The following is a 21,576-nucleotide window of genomic DNA, read 5'->3' on the forward strand; positions in this document are numbered from 1 at the left end:
CCTACAGTACAGAAGGAAGCCATTCGGCCCATCGAGCCTGCACCGACAACAATCCCACCCTATCCCCGTAACCCCACACATTTACCCTGCTAATCCCCCCAAAACTGGCGTCAATTTAACATGGCCAATCTACCTAACCTGCACATCTTTGGACATCTTTTTACTAATTATCCTTTTATTTATTCTTTCATGGGATGTGGGCATTGCTGGCTAGGCCAGCACTTATTGCCCATCTCCAACTGTCTTTGAGAAGGTGGTGGTGAGCCGCCTTCTTGTACCACTGCAGTGCATGTGGTGTAGGTACAACCACAGTGCTGTGGCTGAGGGATAAATATTGACTAGGACTCTGATGAGAGCTCCCCTGCTCTTCTACGCTATAGAGTCTGGGATCTTTAGCACCCACCTGAGAGGGTAGATGGGGACCTGGTTTAAGGTCTCACCCAAAAGATAGCACCTCACACAGTGCAGCACTCCCTCAGTACTGTATTACAACTATCAGCCTGCATACCCTGTTGATAGCTCCTTTCAGAGACTTTGTTTATTTGACTTGTTCTATTTTAGTCTGATGCCAAACTCGTCACCTTTTGACCTTTTCCTTTCTAGTTTAAAAAAACAAAGCAAAGGAAGTTCTTTTCTCGGGGCAACTTACGTGTCTATTCTCAAGTCTAAGCACTGTACATTGCTAAGCATAGACCACAAAGAGAGATGAGGTTTCTAATGCAACACGTTCAGTGAAACAGCGAAAGACACCTTCTCACCGACAATTAGGGACAGGCAATAAAAATGCTAACCTTGTCAGCAAAGCCATGTCCCCTCTAAGAGTACTCCCTCCGTGGTGAAAACCCACCATTTCTCTTTGAAGAGAGCTATTTATTTGTTTGGATAGTATAATTATGTTGTTTACAGCGACATCTGACACATTAACAGAGAGAGATGATGTACTATCAGGTTTAGCAGCCTTAAAAGTGGAAAAATCCGCAGGCCTGAATGAGATGTATCCCAAACCATTGAGGGAAGCAAGGAAGGAGAAATCAGGGGCACTGGCAGTCATTTTCAAATCCTCTCTGGCCACAGGTAAGCTTGATGTGGAGTCATAATGTAAATTGAGTTTGTGTCTTTATATGCCCTGTTTGCTGTTTATGAGCAGATCTCCCACTCACCTGACAAAGAAGCAGCGCTCCGAAAGCGAGTGGCATTTGCTACCAAATAAACCTGTTGGACTTTAACCTGGTGTTGTTAGACTCCTTACACAGGTAAGCTGCCAGAGAACTGGAGGACTGCTAACATCGTCCCATTATTAAAAAAGGGAGGTAGGAATAGAGCAGGAAATTATAGGCCAGTTGGTCTAATCTTGGTGGTGGGGATATTGCTAGAAATAATTCCGAGGGACAGAATTGATCTGCACTTGGATAGTCCCGGATTAATCAGGGATAGTCAACATGGAGCTGTAAGGGAAGGTCATGTTTGACAAATTTAATCAACTTTTTTGAGGAGGTAACCCAGGAGTGTTGATGAAGTAATGCATTTGATGTGGTCTATATGCATGTTAGCAAAGCTTTTGATAAGGTCCCTCATGGCAGATGAGTCAAGAAAGTAAGTGCCCAAGGGATCCAAGACACATTGGATCCAAAATCGGCTGAGAATAGGAAGCAGAGGATTATGGTATCAGGATGTTTCTGTGACTTATGGTGACTGTGGTCTTATGGTCTGGAAGTCTGTTTCTAGTGAAGTTCTTCAGGGCTCGGTGCTGGGGCCCTTGCTATTTGTGGTGTACATTAATGATTTGGGTCTAAATGATGGGGTATGATCAAGAAGTTTGTAAATGACACGAAAATTGGTAGGGTTGTAAATAGTGAGGAGGATAGCCACAGACTGGAAGAGGATATCAAATGACTGGTCAAGTGGGCAGAGCAGTGGCAAGTGGAAATTCAATCGAGAAAAGGGTGAGGTAATATACTTGAGGAAGGGCTAAAAATGTCAAGAGGGTGCAGCAGATTGCAAACCCAGTTCAGCAGAGGGAGCTGGTTCGGCAGATCAATAGCCTCCAGTTGGCTTCATTAATGCTGTTAGTCAGAAGGTTTTTATGTTGAGCTCTCTGTTGAGGAATAGAATGGTAGAAGGAGGGTGCATGATCTGGTGTGTGGAAGACACATGATATACTGTAGGCTGACAGGCTTTATCCCACTTCCTTCTGTGGTTGCGTGGCCCCTTTAAGGGACAGGTGTTCGTGGGTCATGGGACCCTCCCGCAGCCTATCAAGAGGGAGTGCGTGAACCATCACCTATCGGTTTTTGGGGTCGGACAGAGAGCGGACATGTCCCCTTTACTTCTTTCTCTGCCACTTTTCATTCGGCTCACGTCCAACCCTTGTTGCCCCTTGCCCTTATATTGTGGCTTGTTGTCTTCTTGTCCCCTGGAGTTTTTCCCTTTTTTATATAATTCATGTTCATCTTTTCTTGTGTGGTGTTAGGGTACACATACTGGTAGGAGGGAACCCTTAGTGAGAGTCTGAGGGTCATTGGAATGGACCTGTACCAGCATTGAACTTGTTAGTATATAGTTTTATCTTTCCTTCAATAAATCACTGGTGTGATTCAAGGCTTCCTTGTTGTGATACATTGCACTATAATGCCTTGTTTACACCCTTATGTAGCCGTTTAAGGAAAACTCTTTGCCGCAGAAGGCTGTGGAGGCCAGGCCGTTGAGTGTCTTTAAGACAGAGATAGATAGGTTCTAGGGTCTGCTAATTCGCTCTCATACAGTCGTGTACAATAACATAAACAATAGCAACCTACATGTATGAAGCCAAACATCTCGAGGCTCAAACAGAAACCCGACACCAAACCACACAGACTTTGGGCAGTTGACGAACTGCTTGGTGGAGAGTGGGGTTTTAAGGAGTGCTCTAGAGGCAGAAAGAGAGGTAGAGAGATTTAGGGAGGAAATGCAGGAGCTTAGGGCCTCTGCAGCTGAAGGCACGGCCACCAATGCTGCAGCGATTGAACCTTGGAGAATGCTCGAGGGGCATTGGAGGAGTGCAGTGATCTTGGGGGAGTTGTAGGGCTGGAGGAGGCTGTAGAGATGGGGGAAGGGGGGTGGATATCGAGACCATGGGAGAGAGTTGAGGCCAAAACGTCTGATTTCAAGAAGAAAATAGATATAACTCTTGGGACTAAAGGTTATGGGAGGAAGGGGGGAATCAGGATATTGAGTTTGATGATCAACCATGATCAAAATGAATGGTGGAGCAGGCTCAAAGGGGCCTAATGGCCTATTCCTGCTTCCAGTTTCTATATTTCTATTCAAAACAGATGAGAATTCTAAATGTGAGAGAAGTTAAATTCTCTGTGGAACCAGGAAAAACAGCAGCACGCAGGCAAACAAGTGGAACAACAATTAATAGATTCTGATCAAGGGTCACCAACCTGAAACATATAACTTTGTTACTCCCTCCCCCGCCAATGCTGCCTGACTGCTGGGTATTTCCATATTTTCAGAACCTGAAGTCGCTTGCTCACGAGTTATAAGATTTGCAAGGGAATTTTTCCGTGAGGTGGGAGATTTCCCAACTTTGCACATCTGCCTGGGGAACAAGGATCCAGGCTGAACACTCTGGAGTGGAACTTTAATGTGGAGATGCCGGCGTTGGACTGGGGTAAACACAGTAAGAGTTTTAACAACACCAGGTTAAAGTCCAACAGGTTTATTTGGTAGCAAATGCTAATTTGGTAGCAAATAATTTGGTAGCAAAAGCTAATGGCATTTGCTACCAAATAAACCTGTTGAACTTTAATCTGGTGTTGTTAAAACTCTTACTGTGGAACTATAACCCATAACCTTCAGCTTCAGAGGCAAAACTGCTACCAACTTGACCACAGCTTGTGGGTTTACTGTTCCAATACACATGTGGACAGAAAGGATTTATACAGGGGAAAGCCGAAAAAGTGTGAGTGCAAGACTTCGTATGCGACCAATTTCACCATGACTGTCATTCTCACAGAAGATTAAACAGAGAATGGGAGTTTACTTACTGCTTCCAAACCATTCCAATCAAGGAAAATTAGTCAAAGCTTTGGACAATCCTGGTGATATATCTCATGACTAACCTAACAGGGTGGTAAAATAGTCACATGAGCTTCCAGACCACCCCAAGAATAATATGACTATTCGCATGGAAAGTTCTCTAGCCAGTCCTGGATTATACTCAAAATCGTTGTTTACTGATTGAAAATTATCCCCATTTGGATAAACATCTGGAATATTTGTCAAACGAGTAAGAGTGCATTGAAACAAGCAGGAGCGATAAAGGGTAGTTGCGAAAGAGTCATGACTGTTGTATTCTGTCATTGCTTCCAATTTGACATATTAGAAGCCAAAATAGATTCTGTTTCCTGAATTAATCTTCATTGAGAAGGCAAAGTCATACAACATCTGTCCTTTTGTAAATTACTTTCTCACAGGACTCTTCAGATGAGCTTTAATACTCAGCAATACAATAACATTGTCTGGCTCTTGGTCTGTAATGTTTAATTTTGAAATTCTCAGCCTTGTCTGTTTCCATATGGCCTCAACCTTTACTATTTCTCTGACCTCCTTCAGCCACACAACCCTCCCAGAACCCCTCCAACTCTGACCTCTTGGAAATCCCCGATTCCCATCACTCCCATTGCTGTACCTTCAGCTAGCAGGGTGGAGGGCACGGATATCAAAAAGGAATGGGATTAAATAAAAATCAGCATTTTAGCAAAACAGGCATGAGAATGTGGATGGTCAGCAGAAGGCAGCAGTCTGATGAGGCGTCGCTAAAGACTTCAAGTTATAAATACAGACCATGAAATAAGAACACATTTAGTCTCTCATCTATCTAGGAAAGTAATTGGAGGAATTTGAGTCAAATCCGCTGGGTGACATTGTCCCTATATCTGTAACCTTCTCTAGCCCTACAACGGTCCTGCTTTCCTACATAGCCCCAATTTCCATTTCTCTACCACTGTTGGCAGTGCCTTCAGCTGCCAAGGCCTGGAATGTTCCGAAATACCTCACCTATCTCTATATTTGTGTCTCCTCCTTTAAGGCACTCCTTAAAAGCTGTGTCCTTCAGCAAAACTCCTTGGAGATTTGAAAAGGTTTATTTTCTTATTTAATGTTAGGTGAGAATGACAATTGATGCACACTGAGATTCAGTTGATAGTTAGTGAAGGCTGCTGCACAGGATGGTCATTTACAGTGTCTCCCTTATCCCTATTTGACAGTTGACTAAACCCTCCAGCACTTTAGAAGTGGCATAAAATAATAATATGGAGACAAACAATGTGTGGAATTTTACAACCTCGCTCGGGCGAGGCTCTTAAAATCCCACCCAAGGCCAACGGAGAATTCTGTTCTACGAGCCTCGCCCGCCCCGGTAAAATTCCAGCCAATCCAATATCTTGGTCAAACTACACCCTTGCCCCCTCTCAAACTTATGTTCCATGACACAGTTCCAGGACACCAAACAGCGCACTGGACGAGGAATTGGTCTCCATGGTATCCACCAGACCAAGGATTGGCAGGAATAAGAAACTTCTTCCAGTTGAACTGTTGCTCCTGCTGCCTAGAGGGCAGCCTTCAGTTTTTCTGCCTCTACCTTTGAGATATTGACTTTTACCTCTTGAGGTAGGGATTCTACCAGCTTCTTCGCCGGCACAAGGTTGAGGCCAGAAATTCAGTTCTTTTTCAGCAGGTTTCTGCCCTATTGTCTCCTTAGATAGTTTGGTGTCCAATTTTGCTCGAAGCACCTCGAATAGTTTCCCTATGTTGTAGGTGCTACATAAATGCAAGTGGTTGATATTAACAAAGTTTAGGAAATAAAGTCTGCCAGGCATGACCCTGTTTAGTCGATGCTATCATCACGAGCTTATTGGAAGCTTAAATAGCATTGAGTCACCAAGTAGCAATCGGTTTCAACCTCCATGCTTTCGGGTGCACGTAATCATGTAAACATTTACAAGACACCGCCTGTCTGCTTATTTATTTAATGAGATTATGCTGGCCAGTGCCCTTTGAAAGTGGTTGGCCACAGAATCAACCCCTTATCCTTCTGATTACCGATATGCAGCACAAAACTGGATTCTGTTGGTAGCACCGTTGTCTCCATGTCAGTGTGTTTCTTGGCCTTTTGGATCAAGCCCAAGATGGGGTGCATGTCTTAGCTTGTCAGCTTGGATCTCGTTTGTCTCCCTTGTGGGGACCTTGAATTGGATCCAATTGGAATTTGAATTTGGCTTTTGAAGCAAGCAAGAAATGGATTGGGTTTGCCCGCTCCACTCTGAGCATTGGCTTTGTAACTTTAAGGATGGAGTCGAAATTTTTTTTAAAGTTCCACATCAGACAGTCATAGTTCAAGTCCCATAACCCAGGTCTGAGTACAAAATCTAAGCTGACAGTGAGTATGGAGGGAGCGCTGCACTTTTGGGGTTGCCATTTTTAAAAGAGAGACATTAAACCAAGGCTCTGTCCCCCTATTAAAGTAGCTTCATAAGGTTCCTTGGCCACTATTTCAAAGAAAGGAGACAGTTCTCCAGGTGCCCTAGCCAACATTTCACATTCAGTGTCAACAACGCATATTAATGAACCATTCAACACACTGCTCTTTGTCGGACCTCAGCTTGTATGAATTGGCTGCTGTGTTTCCCAACAGTGACGACACCCCAAAAAGGAATTATCTGGTTGTAAAGTTCTTTAGGACATCCTGCAGACATGCAAAGTGGCATATAAATGCACGCTTGTGCTCCCTTGCTTTCATGGAAAAACGCAATGCTCTTTAGTTCAAGCCTGCTCAACGTGTTTGAATGCTTGGTGCATGATTTGTCATTTGTCTTTCCTCAGGAGATGGGCTGTGCCATCTGCACATTCCTTTCTTTGATCTTGTAGATAGCAGGCTTCCATTAGAAAGTTTCACTTCTCTCATTGTGGGCCCAAACACTCGCACAGTCAAAGTTAACTATTTTTAAATGCATCAAGGAGATTTTAAAAAACAAACAACCTTGTCTGCGGCACATCTTATCAAAGAGGTGGCGATGATTTCTGCATGAATGTGGGGCATTTACTTTATTTTTACATATCCCTTTTTTGGGTTTTGTGTGGCTACTAAGTTTGTAGTAACTGGCAATCGCTTCAACATCTGTAAATTGAATTTGCACGTTCGTTAAGAGCAGGAGGTGATTTTATAACACCAGCCTGCTCTACTAGTCAATTAGATAATGGTTAATCTCTATCTCAGCTCAATTTATTAGCCTTAGTTTTATGCTCTTTGCCATTCCTGCAACCCACCCCCCCCCCCCCCCTCCCCTCCCACGACAACCTTCCTGGGGCTGAACATTGCACATTACCTACACTCCTTGTGAGATGGATCCCACTCTGGATTTGAATTCTGAATTGCCTAGCTCCAACACTTTCATATTCGCAGGACTTGGGCATCGCTGGCAAGCCCAGCATTTGCTGCCCTTCTCTAATTGCCCTCAAAAGCATTTAGGAGTCAACCAGAAGCGAGAAAATGCTGGAAAATCTCAGCAGGTCTGGCAGCATCTGTGAGGAGAGAAAAAGTCAACCACGTTACTGTGGGTCTGGAGTCACATGGAGGCCAGGTCGGGTAAGGACGACCATCTTACCTGGATAGTCACATGAGCATTCTGGGAATGGAGGGATGGATACAAACGAATGGTCTAGTTGGACCAATGAGCGGCACAGGCTTGGAGGGCCGAATGGCCTGTTTCCTGTGCTGTACTGTTCTTTGTTCTTTATTTCCTTTGCCTGAAGGACAATTAGTGAACCAGATGGGTTTTAGCGCCAATCAGTGATAGTTTTATGGTCACCATTATGGAGATCAGTTTTATATTCTGGATTTTTTACAAGTGGTATTTAAATTCCCCCAGCGCCTGGTGGTCTTTGAACTCTCGTCCCCAGAGCATTAGGCTGGGCCGACTGGGTTACTAGTCCAGAAACTTTACCACTACACCACCGGCTCTCCCTGAATTTTAAACCAATGTCCTGTTGTTATCGATCTCCACAAGCCTCTCCCGATCTATCGTATTCAACACAACGTCAACACCAAATACAAGCTACTGGATCCAGCTTTTAAAAGTAGCATCAATTAGGCAGTAATCCAAAGTTGTCTCATATAAGAGCTAACAGCTTAATACAACCATCCATTAAGGTTACCATAAACCGCATTTGTAGCAATTGCCTTTTCACCCTTTATTCCTTAATAGGTACAATTAGATTATGGAAGACTTAAAGCAAAATCTTCTGGAGTTCAAATTGGTTCAGGAAGTTTATGAAATAAGTTGTCAAGGCTGCCAGATGCTGCTGAAATGTTTCAAGCTGGAGAATTTTTTAAGTTGCAAGCTTGGTAGAAATTCAATCAACATGAATTGATAATGAGCGAGGTTCCTCCAAATTCACATGACAAACATAGGCACAAATTTTCAATTTGAGGCTAACTCTTATGGACATGTCTCCTGCTATAGAAAGCACTAAATGAACATCTCCACTGAATGGAAACGAATATCAGGCTGTTTCTAGCAATGCGTGCCCGATACAAACTCTCACACTTCTGACTGGGCAGAGATTGAAATTTTATCTCATGTCTCAGTGCAAGGGGTTTCCCTTGATGCCAGCCAGTGCTGTATAGTCAGGGTATAATTGTCTTTTTCCGTGACTCAGATGTATACAAGCTAACTGGGACTGGAGTGATGTGAACTGTGACCCATTTCACATCAATGTGAGCATATGCAATGTAACTGCACTGTTGGTTATCTCCCTTTACCTGACTGTTTAGGAGCAGAGCAAGATGATGAGGTCACACGGCCCCTTGAGCCTCTTCCGCCATTTGAATTAGGTAATTCCAACAACATAACTGTTTCATCATTAAGACTGCCTATTTCCACCTCTGTAATATCGCCTGTAATATCCGTCACCACCTCAGCTCATCTGCTACTGAAACTCTTATCCAGGCCTTTGTCAACTCCAGACTCACCTGTTCCAACAAATCCCTGGCTGACTTCACTCACTCTGCCCTGTGCAAACCTGAGGCCATCCAAAACTCTACTGCCTGTGTCCTAACTCCCACCAATTCAACCTTGAGCTTGCTAACCTACGTTGGCTTCTGGTTAAGCAACATGTCAGTCTTAAACTTCTCATCCTTGGTTTCAAATTCACGCATGCCCTCACCTCTCGCTATCTTTCCAGCCTACAACTCTTCCAAGATCTCTGCACTCCTCCAATTCTGACCTTTTGAGCAGCAGTGCCTTCAGCTGCCTTGGCCCTAGGATTTCCTCCCTCAACACCTCCATCTTCTCTTTTCTCCTTTAAGGCACTTCTTAAAAATTACTTCTTTAACTAAACATTTGGTCCTTACCCGCCCCTTGTGTGGGTCAATGCCCAATGTTGTTTGGTAATACTCCTGTGAGGCACCTTGGGATGTTTTACCACATTTAAAGACTCGACATAAATGCAAGTTGTTGTAATTTTGGCTGATGCGTCTCTAATTCATTTACCTGCTCTTGGTGCCATAACCCCTTGTCTAAAAAAAAATGTCCATCAAACTCAGTATTGAAATTGGCTTGTTAGTCATAACAGCTCCTTCAGGGAGCAAGTTCCAGATTTCCACTCACTCCCCTTTGTGTGAAGAAGTACTTCCTGACAACATCCCTGAGTGACCTGCCTCTAATTTAAGATTTTGTCAACTTGGTTCTACATGTCCCCAACCCCAAACCACAGAAAATTGCTCAGGTCTATCAGCCCTTTCAAATTCTCCAACTATCAAGTGTTAGCTATGCCGTTGAGTAGTATTCTCGTCTCTATGTTAGAAGATGCTAATTCAACTTTCCTTCCAAAGACCTGAGCATGAAATCCAGTCTAACACTGGAGTGCAGTGCCGTCTTTTATCCTGAAAGCAAGGCCTGTCTGTCCTCTAGGTGCCTCCAAGAGGTCCAATGTACTATTGCAAATGAGTGCAGGACAGTTCTCTTGGTGTCCTGACCAATATTTATCCCTCAATGTTTGGGACCTTGCAGTTTGCAAAGTTGCTGCCGTGTTTCATGAACAGTAAGAAGTCTCACCACACCAGGTTAAAGTCCAACAGATTTATTTGGTATCACGAGCTTTCGGAGCGCTGCTTACTCACCTGATGAAGAAGCTGTTGGACTTTAACCTGGTATTGAGAGACTTCTTACTGTGCCCACCCTAGTCCAACACTGGCAACTCCACATTGTGTTTCATGAAGATGGCTGAGGTTTGCGGCACAGCGGTAGCGCCCCCACCTCAGGACCAAAGATTCAAGTCCAATGCCAGGACTTGTTGGCCATGGAAGGAGCATTTATAATGTTGTTCAATGGGCTGATAATCAGCTCGGGAATCCTTCCCCTACTATTCCCCAAAGGGAAAAATAATGTTTGTGTGAAGGTACGTTAACAAAAAATTATAAAGGTGGCAATGCTTGAAGCAAAGCATTTAATTGGCTGTAAAGCATTTTTGGTACATCAAAATATTACTGGCTACCTTGGATAGTGACTTTCCTCGCATATGGGGCTTTAAAATAGTGGTCGGAACGGTGCTAGTTATGTGCTGAAATTTTCCAGCCCTTCCCGCTGGTGGGATTTTCCAGCCCTGCCAATGGCAATCCCCCCTCTGCAGCGCGCTCCCTGGCAGCGGAGGGTGCGGGGCATGCAAATCCCTGTAGACATCGGCGGGGCTGGAAGATCCTGCCACTGGCCAATGGAGCGGGTTGCCTCCACTACTGGAAATAAATGCTGTGGGGTGGGGGTGCTGGAAAATTCTGTCCGTTATCTTAAACACGCAGACTCAAGGAAAGACACTATTCAGCGTAACCAGTAATATTCTGATGAACCTGCATTGTATCACCCCCCACATACTACCCCACCCACCCCCCCCAAAGGCCAATATATCATTTCTGAGTTGCAGTGTACACATCTCTCATTGAAATAAAAAGTAAATAGTCCTACTAAGTGCATGAGTGTAGCAAACAACAATCGCTACTGAGATTTCCTTACCCCAGCACCTGACATTCAATCTCACATCAACGCTTATAGAAAGCCAACCATCTTAAACTCTACCTGCATCTGATGACTCCATCATACTGCAGACTACTTCTGCGTCACAGGGGTTGGTATCGTCCGCTGACTGGAAGGCAGTGATGATCTCACTGAAGTAATTAAAGTATCGCTTAGGCTCCAGATTCGACTTTTCACAGTTGAACTCAGATTCTTCCCCATAGTTCTGAACAGAAATGTGAATAAAGTTAAACACCAGGATGCCAGGATACAATTCTTACTAGGCTGTTTCATTGCATTAGAACATGATAAATAGCAGCTGGGGTGAACCATTTGGCCCTTCGAGCCTGTACACTGCCATTCAACAGCATTATCCTCAGATATATGCACAGCGTCAGAAGATTTAAGTTATGGAAGGACTACATGCAAGACCAGCGAACTCTCGAATCTCTACAGTGCAGACAGAGGCCATTTGGCCCATCGAGTCTGCACCGACTCTCAGAGAGCATTTCACCCTGGCCCTCCCACCTCGCCCTTTCCACCTAACCCACACATCTTTAAAGTTTATTAATTAGTGTCACAAGTAGGCTTACATTAACACTGCAAAGAAGTTAGTGTGAAAATCCCCTAATCACCACACTCCAGCGCCTGTTCAGGTACACTGAGGGAGAATTTAACATGGCCAATACACCTAACCAGCATTCAGACTGTGGGAGGAAACCGGAGCACCTGGAGGAAACCCACGTAGGCACAGGGAGAATGTACAGACTCCGCACAGACAGTGACCCAAAGCCGGAATCAAACCCGGGTCCCTGGCGCTGTGAGGCAGCAGTGCTAACCACAGTGTCACCGTGCTGCCTGATGGAACAGTGGTTGACACTGCTAAAGCCAAAGACTGCTAAAGAACAAGTTGAATCAAACAGTTTGAAGGGTACTATTTCTGATGGCCAATTCCTGGCTGGCATTACCAACCCTCCAGCAATATTCTGGAATTTGGAAAAGTTAATCTCCTGGATACTGCTGTGAGGAACATCAGGGTGAAAGATTGTTGGGGCATGGGGTGATGGAGACTGTGTGTGAAGGTAGTGGAAGCTCCTGTATCCAGCAGCACCCCAGGGGATGTCATGGCTACTGCCTAATGGACAGCCACCAGAGACCTTGGATCGTAGACTCCAGCCTCAGCTAAAGTTTAAAGTTTATTTATTAGTGTCACAAGGCTTCCATTAACGCTGCAATGAAGTTACTGTGAAATTCCCCTCGTTGCCACACCCCGGTGACCACTGTGCCACCGGAAGGTGGGGGGGTTGATTTTGTAAGGAGAGGGGGGGTCACAGGAAGTGGGGGAAGGTTGGGGGGGGGGGGGGGCAGGGCAGGAGTGTATTGGCAGAAAGGTCAATACTCGTGGTGGTGGGATGAGGCCTATTGGAGTGATCATTAATTGGCGTGGTGGTGGTGTGATGATGGATGGGTTCATCTCCGCCACAACCCCACCTAATTACATGCCTTTCTGGCCACCACCAGAGGAGGGCAGAAGATTCCACTGATGTTCCATCTCCCACACCCAGGGGGACCTGAAGAATGTGGCACCAACCACCCACCACTGAGTGTGGCCAAATCCAGACAGGTAGATGGAGACATTATCAGGCTAAACATGCAAACAAAGAGAACCAAACACTGTACCTTCCTGTTGTCAGATAGACAGTTGTGAATACCATTCAGAACCCGGCGGAGATTTTCAATAATTAAATAATTTGACGAATTCTTGGCAAACTTTTCTAGAAGGCCATCCAAGCTGAATGACATTGCAGGCACTGTTAAATGCAGCCAACATGTATCAGTCTGTACAGAAAAAGAATTAAGAGATTAAGAATAATGACTTAGCAACAAAAAACCTGAGAATTATTCGGCCTGTCAAGCTTGCTCCGCCATTTGGTAAGAGCATGGCAGATCTGATCATAGTTTCGACTCTACTCTCCTGCCTGACCCCATAACCCTCAACTGCCTTGTCTATCAAAAATCTAATTCAGTCTTTAATAAATGCAATGCCCCAGCCTCCTCTGCTCTCTAACAACACTCTGAGGGGAAAATTCTCTCTCATTGGCAATACGGTACAGAAATGGGCCCTTCAGCCCAACTGGTCTATGTTGACCATGGTGCCCTCCCAGCTAGTCCCAACTGCCCGCATTCGGCCCAAATACGTCTAATCGTTTCCCATCCATGTACTCGTCCAAATGCTATTTAAATATTAACAATTCTTAAACTGTGCCCCCAGATTCTAGTCTCTCTACAAGAGGGAATATCTCCCTGGCAACAACCCTATCAAGTTCCCTCAGGATCTCATATGTTTCAACAAGGTCACCCCTCATCCTTCTAGAGTCATAGAGGTTTACAGCATGGAAACAGGCCCTTTGGCTCAACTTGTCCATGACACCCTTTTTTTTTTAAACCCCCAAGCAAGTCCCAACTGCCCGCATTTTCCCATATCCCTCTACACCCATCTTACCCATGTAACTGTCTAAATGCTTTTTAAAAGACAAAATTGTACCCGCCTCTGCTACTGCCTCTGGCAGCTTGTTCCAGACACTCACAACCCTGTGTGTGAAAAAATTGCCCCTCTGGACCCTTTTATATCTCTCCCCTCTCACCTTAAACCTATGCCCTCTAGTTTTAGACTCCCCTACCTTTGGGAAAAGATATTGACTGTCTAGCTGATCAGTGCCCCTCATTATTTTATAGACCTCTATAAGATCACCCCTCAGCCTTCTACGCTCCAGAGAAAAAAGTCAAACCGTCAAGTCCCGGTAGCATCCTGGTAAATCTTTTCTGCACTCTTTCTAGTTTAATAATATCTTTTCCATTATAGGGTGACCAGAACTGTACACAGTATTCCAAGTGTGGTCTTACCAATGTCTTGTACAACTTCAACAAGACGTTCCAACTCCTGTATTCAATGTTCTGACCAATGAAACCAAACATGCTGAATGCCTTCTTCATCACTCTGTCCACCTGTGACTCCACTTTCAAGGAGCTATGAACCTGTACCCCTCGATCTCTTTGTTGTATAACTCTCCCCAACGCCCTACCATTAACTGAGTAAGTCCTGCCCTGGTTCAATCTACCAAAATGCATCACCTCACATTTATCTAATTAAACTATTAATTTAGATAAAGTCTAAACTCCAATAGGTATAGGCCCAATCTGTTCAACCTTTCTTTCATAAGATAAGCACTTCATCCCAGCAAGGCACTGTGAAACTTCTCTGAACTGCTTCTAATGCTATTATATCCTTTATTAAATAAGGAGACCGAAACCATACAGAGTCCCAAAAAAAAACTCAGTGCCCAATGGGTGGGAAAATGGGAGTAATTCCTGCCTGTTTTTGGGCATACTTATCCGAGTGAATCTCCAACACTTTGAACATAGTGGAATGCCTCAGCGTGATTCACTCTGGTAAGTAGAGGGCAGGGCTTATTCCCGCCCAAGGGGCCAGCAGCATGGCCCTGAGTGGGCCACTGAGCATGCGCCGATCTGTCAGGGCAGAGATCCCCATTGCCGGCCTCCCGATCGCTGGCCAGTCCTGCAGGCATGTTTTGCTGCAATTGTATAGGACGCTGGTGAGGCCACACCTGGAGTATTGTGTGCAGTTTTGGTGTCCGTATCGAAGGAAGGATGTCCTTGCTTCGGAGGAAGTACAGTGAAGGTTTACCAGGCTGATTTCTGGGATGGCAGGTCTGTCATATGAGGAGAGACTAAGTCAGTTCGGATATATTCACTGGAGTTTGGAAGAATGAGAGGGGATCTCAGAGTCATAGAGGTTTACAGCATGGAAACAGGCCCTTTGGCCCAACTTGTCCATGATGCTTTTTTTTAAAACCCCGAAGCCAATTGCCCACATTTGGCCCATATCCCTCTATACCCATCTTACCCATGTATCTGTCTAAATGCTTTTTAAAGGACAAAGTTGTACCCACCTCTACTACCACCTCTGGCAGCTTGTTCCAGACACTCGCCACCCTCTGTGTGAAAAAATTGCCTCTCTGGACCCTTTTGTATCTCTCCCCTCTCACCTTAAATCTATGCCCTCTAGTTTTAGACTCCCTTATCTTTGGGAAAAGATATTGACTATCTGGCTGATGTATGCCTCTCATTATTTTATAGCCCTCTATAAGATCACCCCTTAGCCTTCCACGCTCCAGAGAAAAAAGTCCCAGTCTATCCAGCCTCTCCTTATAATTTAAACCATCAACTCCCTGTAAATCTTTTCTGCACTCTTTCTAGTTTAATAATATCCTTTCTATAATAGGGTGACCAGAACTGTACACAGTATTCCAAGTGTGGCCGTACCAATGTCTTGTACAACTTCAACAAGACCTCCCAACTCCTGTATTCAATGTTCTGACCAATGAAAGCAAGCATACCGAATGCCTTCTTCACCACTTTGTCCACCTGTGACTCCACTTTCTAGGAGCTATGAACATGTACCCCTAGATCTCTTTGTTCTGTAACTCTCCCCAACGCCCTACCATTAACTGAGTAAGTCCTGTCCTGGTTCAATCTACCAAAATGCATCACCTCGCATTTATCTAAATTAAACTCCATCTGCCATTCGTCAGCCCACTGGCCCAATTGATCAAGATCCCGTTGCAATCGGAGATAACTTTCTTCACTATCCACTACGCCACCAATCTTGGTGTCATCTGCAAACTTACTAACCATGTCTCCTATATTCTCATCCAAATCATTGATATAAATGACAAATAACAGTGGATCCAGCACTGATCCCTGAGGCATACCGCTGGTCACAGGCCTCCAGTTTGAAAAACAACTCTCTACAACCACCCTCTGGCTTCTGTCAAGAAGCCAATTTTGTATCCATTTAGATACCTCACCCTGGATTCCGTGAGACTTAATCTTATGCAACAACCTACCATGCGGTACCTTGTCAAAGGCCTTGCTAAAGTCCATGTAGGCAACATCAACTGCACTGCCCTCATCTACCTCCTTGGTTACCCCTTCAAAAAAATCAAATTTGTGAGACATGATTTTCCACTCACAAAGCCATGCTGACTGTCCCTAATCAGTCCTTGCGTCTCTAAATGCCTGTAGATCCTGTCTCTCAAAATACCTTCCATAGAAACTTATAAAAGTTTTATAAGTTTCTATGAAAAAGATTCATAGAAACTTATAAAATTCTAACATGGTTAGACAGGGTAGATTCAGAAAAATTCTTCCCAATGGTGGGGGAGTCCAGAAATAGGGGTCATTGTTTGAGTATAACGGGTAAACCTTTTAGAACTGAGGTGATCCAGGGGGTGGTGAATGTGTGGAATTCACTACCACAGAATGTAGTTGAGGCCAAAACGTTGTGTGATTTCAAGGAGAAATTAGATATAGCTCTTGGGGCTAAAGGGATCAGGCGGGGAGATCAGGATATTGAATTTGATGATCAGGCATGATCAAAATGAATGGCGGAGCAGGCTCGAAGGGCTGAATGGCCTACTCCTGCTTCTAGTTTTTATGTCTCTGTCTGTGTGTAACCCCCGGATTCCTGGCATTCCGACCCCCCCCCCGCCCCCCAATCGCTGATCTCCCGGACCCTCCCCCAAGCCAGCCCCAATGCCACCCCACCCCCTCCCGGGCCATCCGATCTCCCCCTCCAGCCCCGACACTCCCAACTCTCCCCCCACCCCCCCACCCACGACCATGCTCCACCCCCCACCCCCATGGCCAGCGCCGATAGACCTCACTCCCTCCCACCGAACCCAATTGCAGAGTGGATGCGGATACTCTGCCACCAATCACCCCCCAATAGGCCCTGCCCCTCAGTATGCTCTGCCTCCTCTGGCCCCGCCCCTTTGGCATTGCCCAGTGGCCACTGGGCAGTGCCAAGGTGCTCGGTGGGCAGTGCCAGTTTGCCCCTTGGGCAATGCCATGTTGGTACTGCTGGGCTGGCACTGACCAAGAGACACCTTATTCCCGACCTCCCTGGGGGGCCTCAATGGTCTCTGTTTCCTCCAATTGGGTGAGGACGCCTGTTCCCCACTGGTGGGAAGTAGTCATAAACCCTGTTGGAAGGAACCACTCCTGGCGGTGATGGGGTAGGTGCTAGCAGGCCTGGAGAATATCGTCCCGGGCCTGCTAATCATATTATTAGGACGCAGGTGGCCTGCTATTGCCTGGCAGCGGGGATCTTCTGGTCCCACCATTGTCAACATTGAATGCGTCTTGGACCATCTTTTTACATGAATCATAAAAGGGTAGTATACAGGTACAGCAAATAATTAGTAAAGCTATTAGAATGTTATCATTTATTGCAAAGGGGATTGAATACAAAACTAGGGAGGTTCTGCTTCAGTTATACAGGGCATTGGTGTGACCACATCTGGGATAGTGTGTAAAGTATTGATCTCCTTATTTAAGGAAGGATATAAAAGCATTGGAAGCAGTTCAGAGAAGAACAAAGAAAAGTACAGCTCAGGACCAGGCCCTTCGGCCCTCCAAGCCTGTGTCATTGACAATAAAGACAAGCTTCAGCATATTCTAGAAATACTGTACTTTGAGACATTTTTTGGCAATCATTCCAATTGTACTTCACATTTTATTGTTGATGATTTATGATGAAAAGTCTGGAATTTGAAAGCTGAAAACTTTTTCAGGATTTACATGAAAGGTAGCAGAATTCTGGCAAAATTCCAAACATGCCTCAGAGTGAACATAAGAGCAAAGGACGGCATTAACCTGGTAAATTTAAGGTGAAAGCTGGACTTCAAACAGAAAGAAAAGTCCAGTTTTCTGAGACATTCCCCAAGTCAATAAATATCTCAAGTCTAGCACAGTGGTTAGCACTGCTGCTTCACAGCTCCAGGGTCCCGGGTTCGATTCCCGGCTCGGGTCACTGTCTGTGTGGAGTTTGCACATTCTCCTCGTGTCTGTGTGGGTTTTCTCCGGGTGCTCTGGTTTCCTCCCACAGTCCAAAGATGTGCGGGTTAGGTTGATTGGCCAGGTTAAAAAATTGCCCCTTAGAGTCCTGGGATGTGTGGATTAGCGGGTAAAATATGTGGGGGTAGGGCCTGGATGGGATTGTGGTCGGTGCAGACTCGATGGGCCGAATGGCCTCCTTCTGCACTGTATGATTTCTATGATTTCTTGTGCACTGAACTTTACCTATCTTTTATCATGTTCCTATTTGACTGCTTTGACAGGTGTCAACTTGACTTCATTGCCTCAAGGGAAAGGGCATTATCAAAGGTTAAAGCTGCTATCATTGACAAAGAGGTTGGAGGGCTCTCTGTCCTAATTTGAAAAAGAGCAGGTTTGTTCTCCTCAATCTCCTGGTCCATAATTATCCTTCAACCAGTACCAAAGAACCCATTATTTTGTCATTTGTTTCATTACAATTTATGGCACCTTGCTGTGTGCAACTTTCTGCTGTCTTCCTGCGCTAGAACACTGACTCAACCTCAAACATACGTCAGTGCATGTAAAGTGCTCAAATCACCGGATTAGATATTGCTAGCAAGTCAAACTTACACTAAGAGTTGAGTTTTGCTTTCAACGGCAATCTGAAAATTTGTCCTATTTTTCCTGCTCTCATTCTTTGCTGACAATACATTCTTTTAGCATTATCCACACCAACAATGACTAGGGATGAAATGACAATGGTGATAGCACAGAATGATTATAGCACAGATGGAGGCCATTTGGCCTTGAGACCATATGCCAGCTACAGCAACTCAGCTAGTCCCACCCCCCAGCCCTTTCCTCTGAGCCCCACAATTATTTTCTCCTCATGGGCTTATCCAATTCCCTTTTGAAAGCCACGATTAAATTTGCCTCCACCACGCTCTCGGGCAGTGCATTCCAGATCCTAACCACCCACTGTGTAAAAAGGTTTTCCCTCCTGTCGCCATTGCATCTTTTGCCAATCATCTTAAATTGATGTCCTCTGGTGCTCGACCCTTCCATCAAGAGGAACAGATTCTTTCTACCCATTCGGTCTCGATTCCTCATGGTTTTGAACATCTGTATCAAATCTTCCCTTAATCTTCTTTAAGAAGAACAACCGCAGTTTCTCCAATCTAACTAAAGTCCCACATCCCTGGAACCACTCTCATAGATCTTGCAAAGACCAGGTTCCCTTTTCCCTTTCTAAGCACTTTTTCAATCTGTCTTGCCACCTTCACCTGGTCCCTTTACTCCTCCACCTCTTTTAGAATTATTTTAAAGTGCCACACCTCGATTTTCCTGAGAAAATCATAGAAGAACAAGTATCACTTCACACTTTTCAGCATTAAATTTAACCTGTCACATGTCCGCCCGTTCCACCAGCCTTTCCATCTTTTTTTGCAATCTATTATTTCCCTTCTCACTGGGACTGCGATGTTGTGGCCATTTCGGAGACATGGATTGAGCAGGGACAGGAATGGTTGTTGCAGGTTCCGGGGTTTAGGTGTTTCAGGAAGATCAGGGGAGGTGGTAAAAGAGGGGAAGGTGTGGCATTGTTAGTCAAGGACAGTATTACGGTGGCAGAAAGGACGTTTGATGAGGACTCGTCTACTGAGGTAGTATGGACTGAGGTTAGAAACAGGAAAGGAGAGGGCACCCTGTTGGGAGTTTTCTATAGGCCTCCGAAAAGTTCCAGTGATGTAGAGGAAAGGATTGCAAAGATGATTTTGGATAGGAGCGAAAGTAACAGGGTAGTTGTTATGGGGGACTTTAACTTTACAAATATTGACTGGAAAAGCTACAGATCGAGTACTTTAGATGGGTCAGTTTTTGTCCAATGTGTGGAGGAGGGTTTCCTGACACAGTATGTAGATAGGCCAACAAGAGGCGAGGCCACATTGGATTTGGTACTGGGTAGTGAACCAGGCCAGGTGTTAGATTTGGAGCTAGGTGATCACTTTGGTGATAGTGAGCACAATTCGGTTACGTTTACTTTAGCGATGGAAAGGGATAGGTATATACCGCAGGGCAAGAGTTATAATTGGGGGAAAGGAAATTACGATGCGATTAGGCGTGATTTAGGATGCATAGGATGTGAAGGAAACTGCAGGGGATGGGCACAATTGAAATGTGGAGCTTGTTCAAGGAACAGCTACTGCGTGTCCTTGATAAGTATGTACCTGTCAGGCAGGGAGGAAGTGGTCGAGCGAGGGAACTGTGGTTTACTAAAGAAGTTGAATCTCTTGTGAAGAGGAAGAAGGAGACTTATGTAAAGATGAGATGTGAAGGCTCAGTTAGGGCGCTTGAGAGTTACAAGTTAGCCAGGAAGGATCTAAAGAGAGAGCTAAGAAGAGCCAGGAGGGGACATGAGAAGTCTTTGGCAGGTAGGATCAAGGAAAACCCTAAAGCTTTCTATAGGTATGTCAGGAATAAAAGAATGACTAGGGTAAGATTAGGGCCAGTCAAGGACAGTAGTGGGAAGTTGTGCGTGGAGTCCGAAGAGATAGGAGAGGCGCTAAATGAATATTTTACATCAGTATTCACACAGGAAAAAGACAATGTCATCGAGGAGAATACCGAGATACAGGCTATTGAACTAGACGGGATTGAGGTTCATAAGGAGGAGGTGTTGGTAATTCTGGAAAGTGTGAAAATAGATAAGTCCCCTGGGCCGGATGGGATTTATCCTAGGATTCTCTGGGAGGCTGGGGAGGAGATTGCAGAGCCTTTGGCTTTGATCTTTATGTCGTCATTGTCTACAGGAATAGTGCAAGACTGGAGGATAGCAAATGTTGTCCCCTTGTTCAAGAAGGGGAGTAGAGACAACCCTGGTAATTATAGACCAGTGAGCCTTACTTCTGTTGTGGGCAAAGTTTTGGAAAGGATTATAAGAGATAGGATTTATAATCATCTAGAAAGCAATAATTTGATTAGGGATAGTCAACACGGTTTTGTGAAGGGTAGGTCGTGCCTCACAAACCGTATTGAGTTCTTTGAGAAGGTGACCAAAGAGGTGGTTGAGGGTAAAGCAGTTGATGTGGTGTATATGGATTTCAGTAAAGCGTTTGATAAGGTTTCCCATGGTAAGCTATTGCAGAAAATACGGACACATGGGATTGAGGGTGATTTAGCAGTTTGGATCAGAAATTGGCTAGCTGTAAGAAGACAGAGGGTGGTGGTTGATGGGAAATGTTCATCCTGGAGTTCACTTACTAGTGGTGTACCGCAAGGATCTGTTTTGGGGCCCCTGTTGTTTGTCATTTTTATAAATGACCTGGATGAGGGCGTAGAAGGATGGGTTAGTAAATTTGCAGATGACACTAAAGTCGGTGGAGTTGTGGACAGTGCGGAAAGATGTTGCAGGTTGCAGAGGGACATAGATAAGTTGCAGAGCTGGGCTGAGAGGTGGCAAATGGAGTTTAATGCAGAAAAGTGTGAGGTGATTCACTTTGGAAGGAGTAATAGGAATACAGAGTACTGGGCTAATGGTAAGATACTTGGCAGTGTGGATGAGCAGAGAGATCTCGGCGTCAATGTGCATAGATCCCTGAAAGTTGGCACCCAGGTTGATAGGGTTGTT

General features: G+C 44.9%; 1 protein-coding gene across 3 annotated transcripts in view; it reads right to left on the reverse strand.

The window, feature by feature from the left end:
• Positions 1-21,576, reverse strand: part of kitlga (kit ligand a) — a 123,306-nt gene that overhangs the window by 50,458 nt on the left and 51,272 nt on the right. For all 3 annotated transcript variants that reach the window (XM_078219629.1, XM_078219627.1, XM_078219628.1), the window contains 2 exons: positions 12,732-12,890; positions 11,115-11,277 (listed from right to left, as the gene is read on the reverse strand). In XM_078219629.1, the coding sequence (XP_078075755.1) occupies positions 11,115-11,277; positions 12,732-12,890 (322 nt within the window). The remainder of the gene's footprint in view (positions 1-11,114; positions 11,278-12,731; positions 12,891-21,576) is intronic.

The sequence above is a fragment of the Mustelus asterias genome, chromosome 9 (assembly GCF_964213995.1).
Source record: "Mustelus asterias chromosome 9, sMusAst1.hap1.1, whole genome shotgun sequence".
NCBI classification, from domain to species: domain Eukaryota; kingdom Metazoa; phylum Chordata; class Chondrichthyes; order Carcharhiniformes; family Triakidae; genus Mustelus; species Mustelus asterias.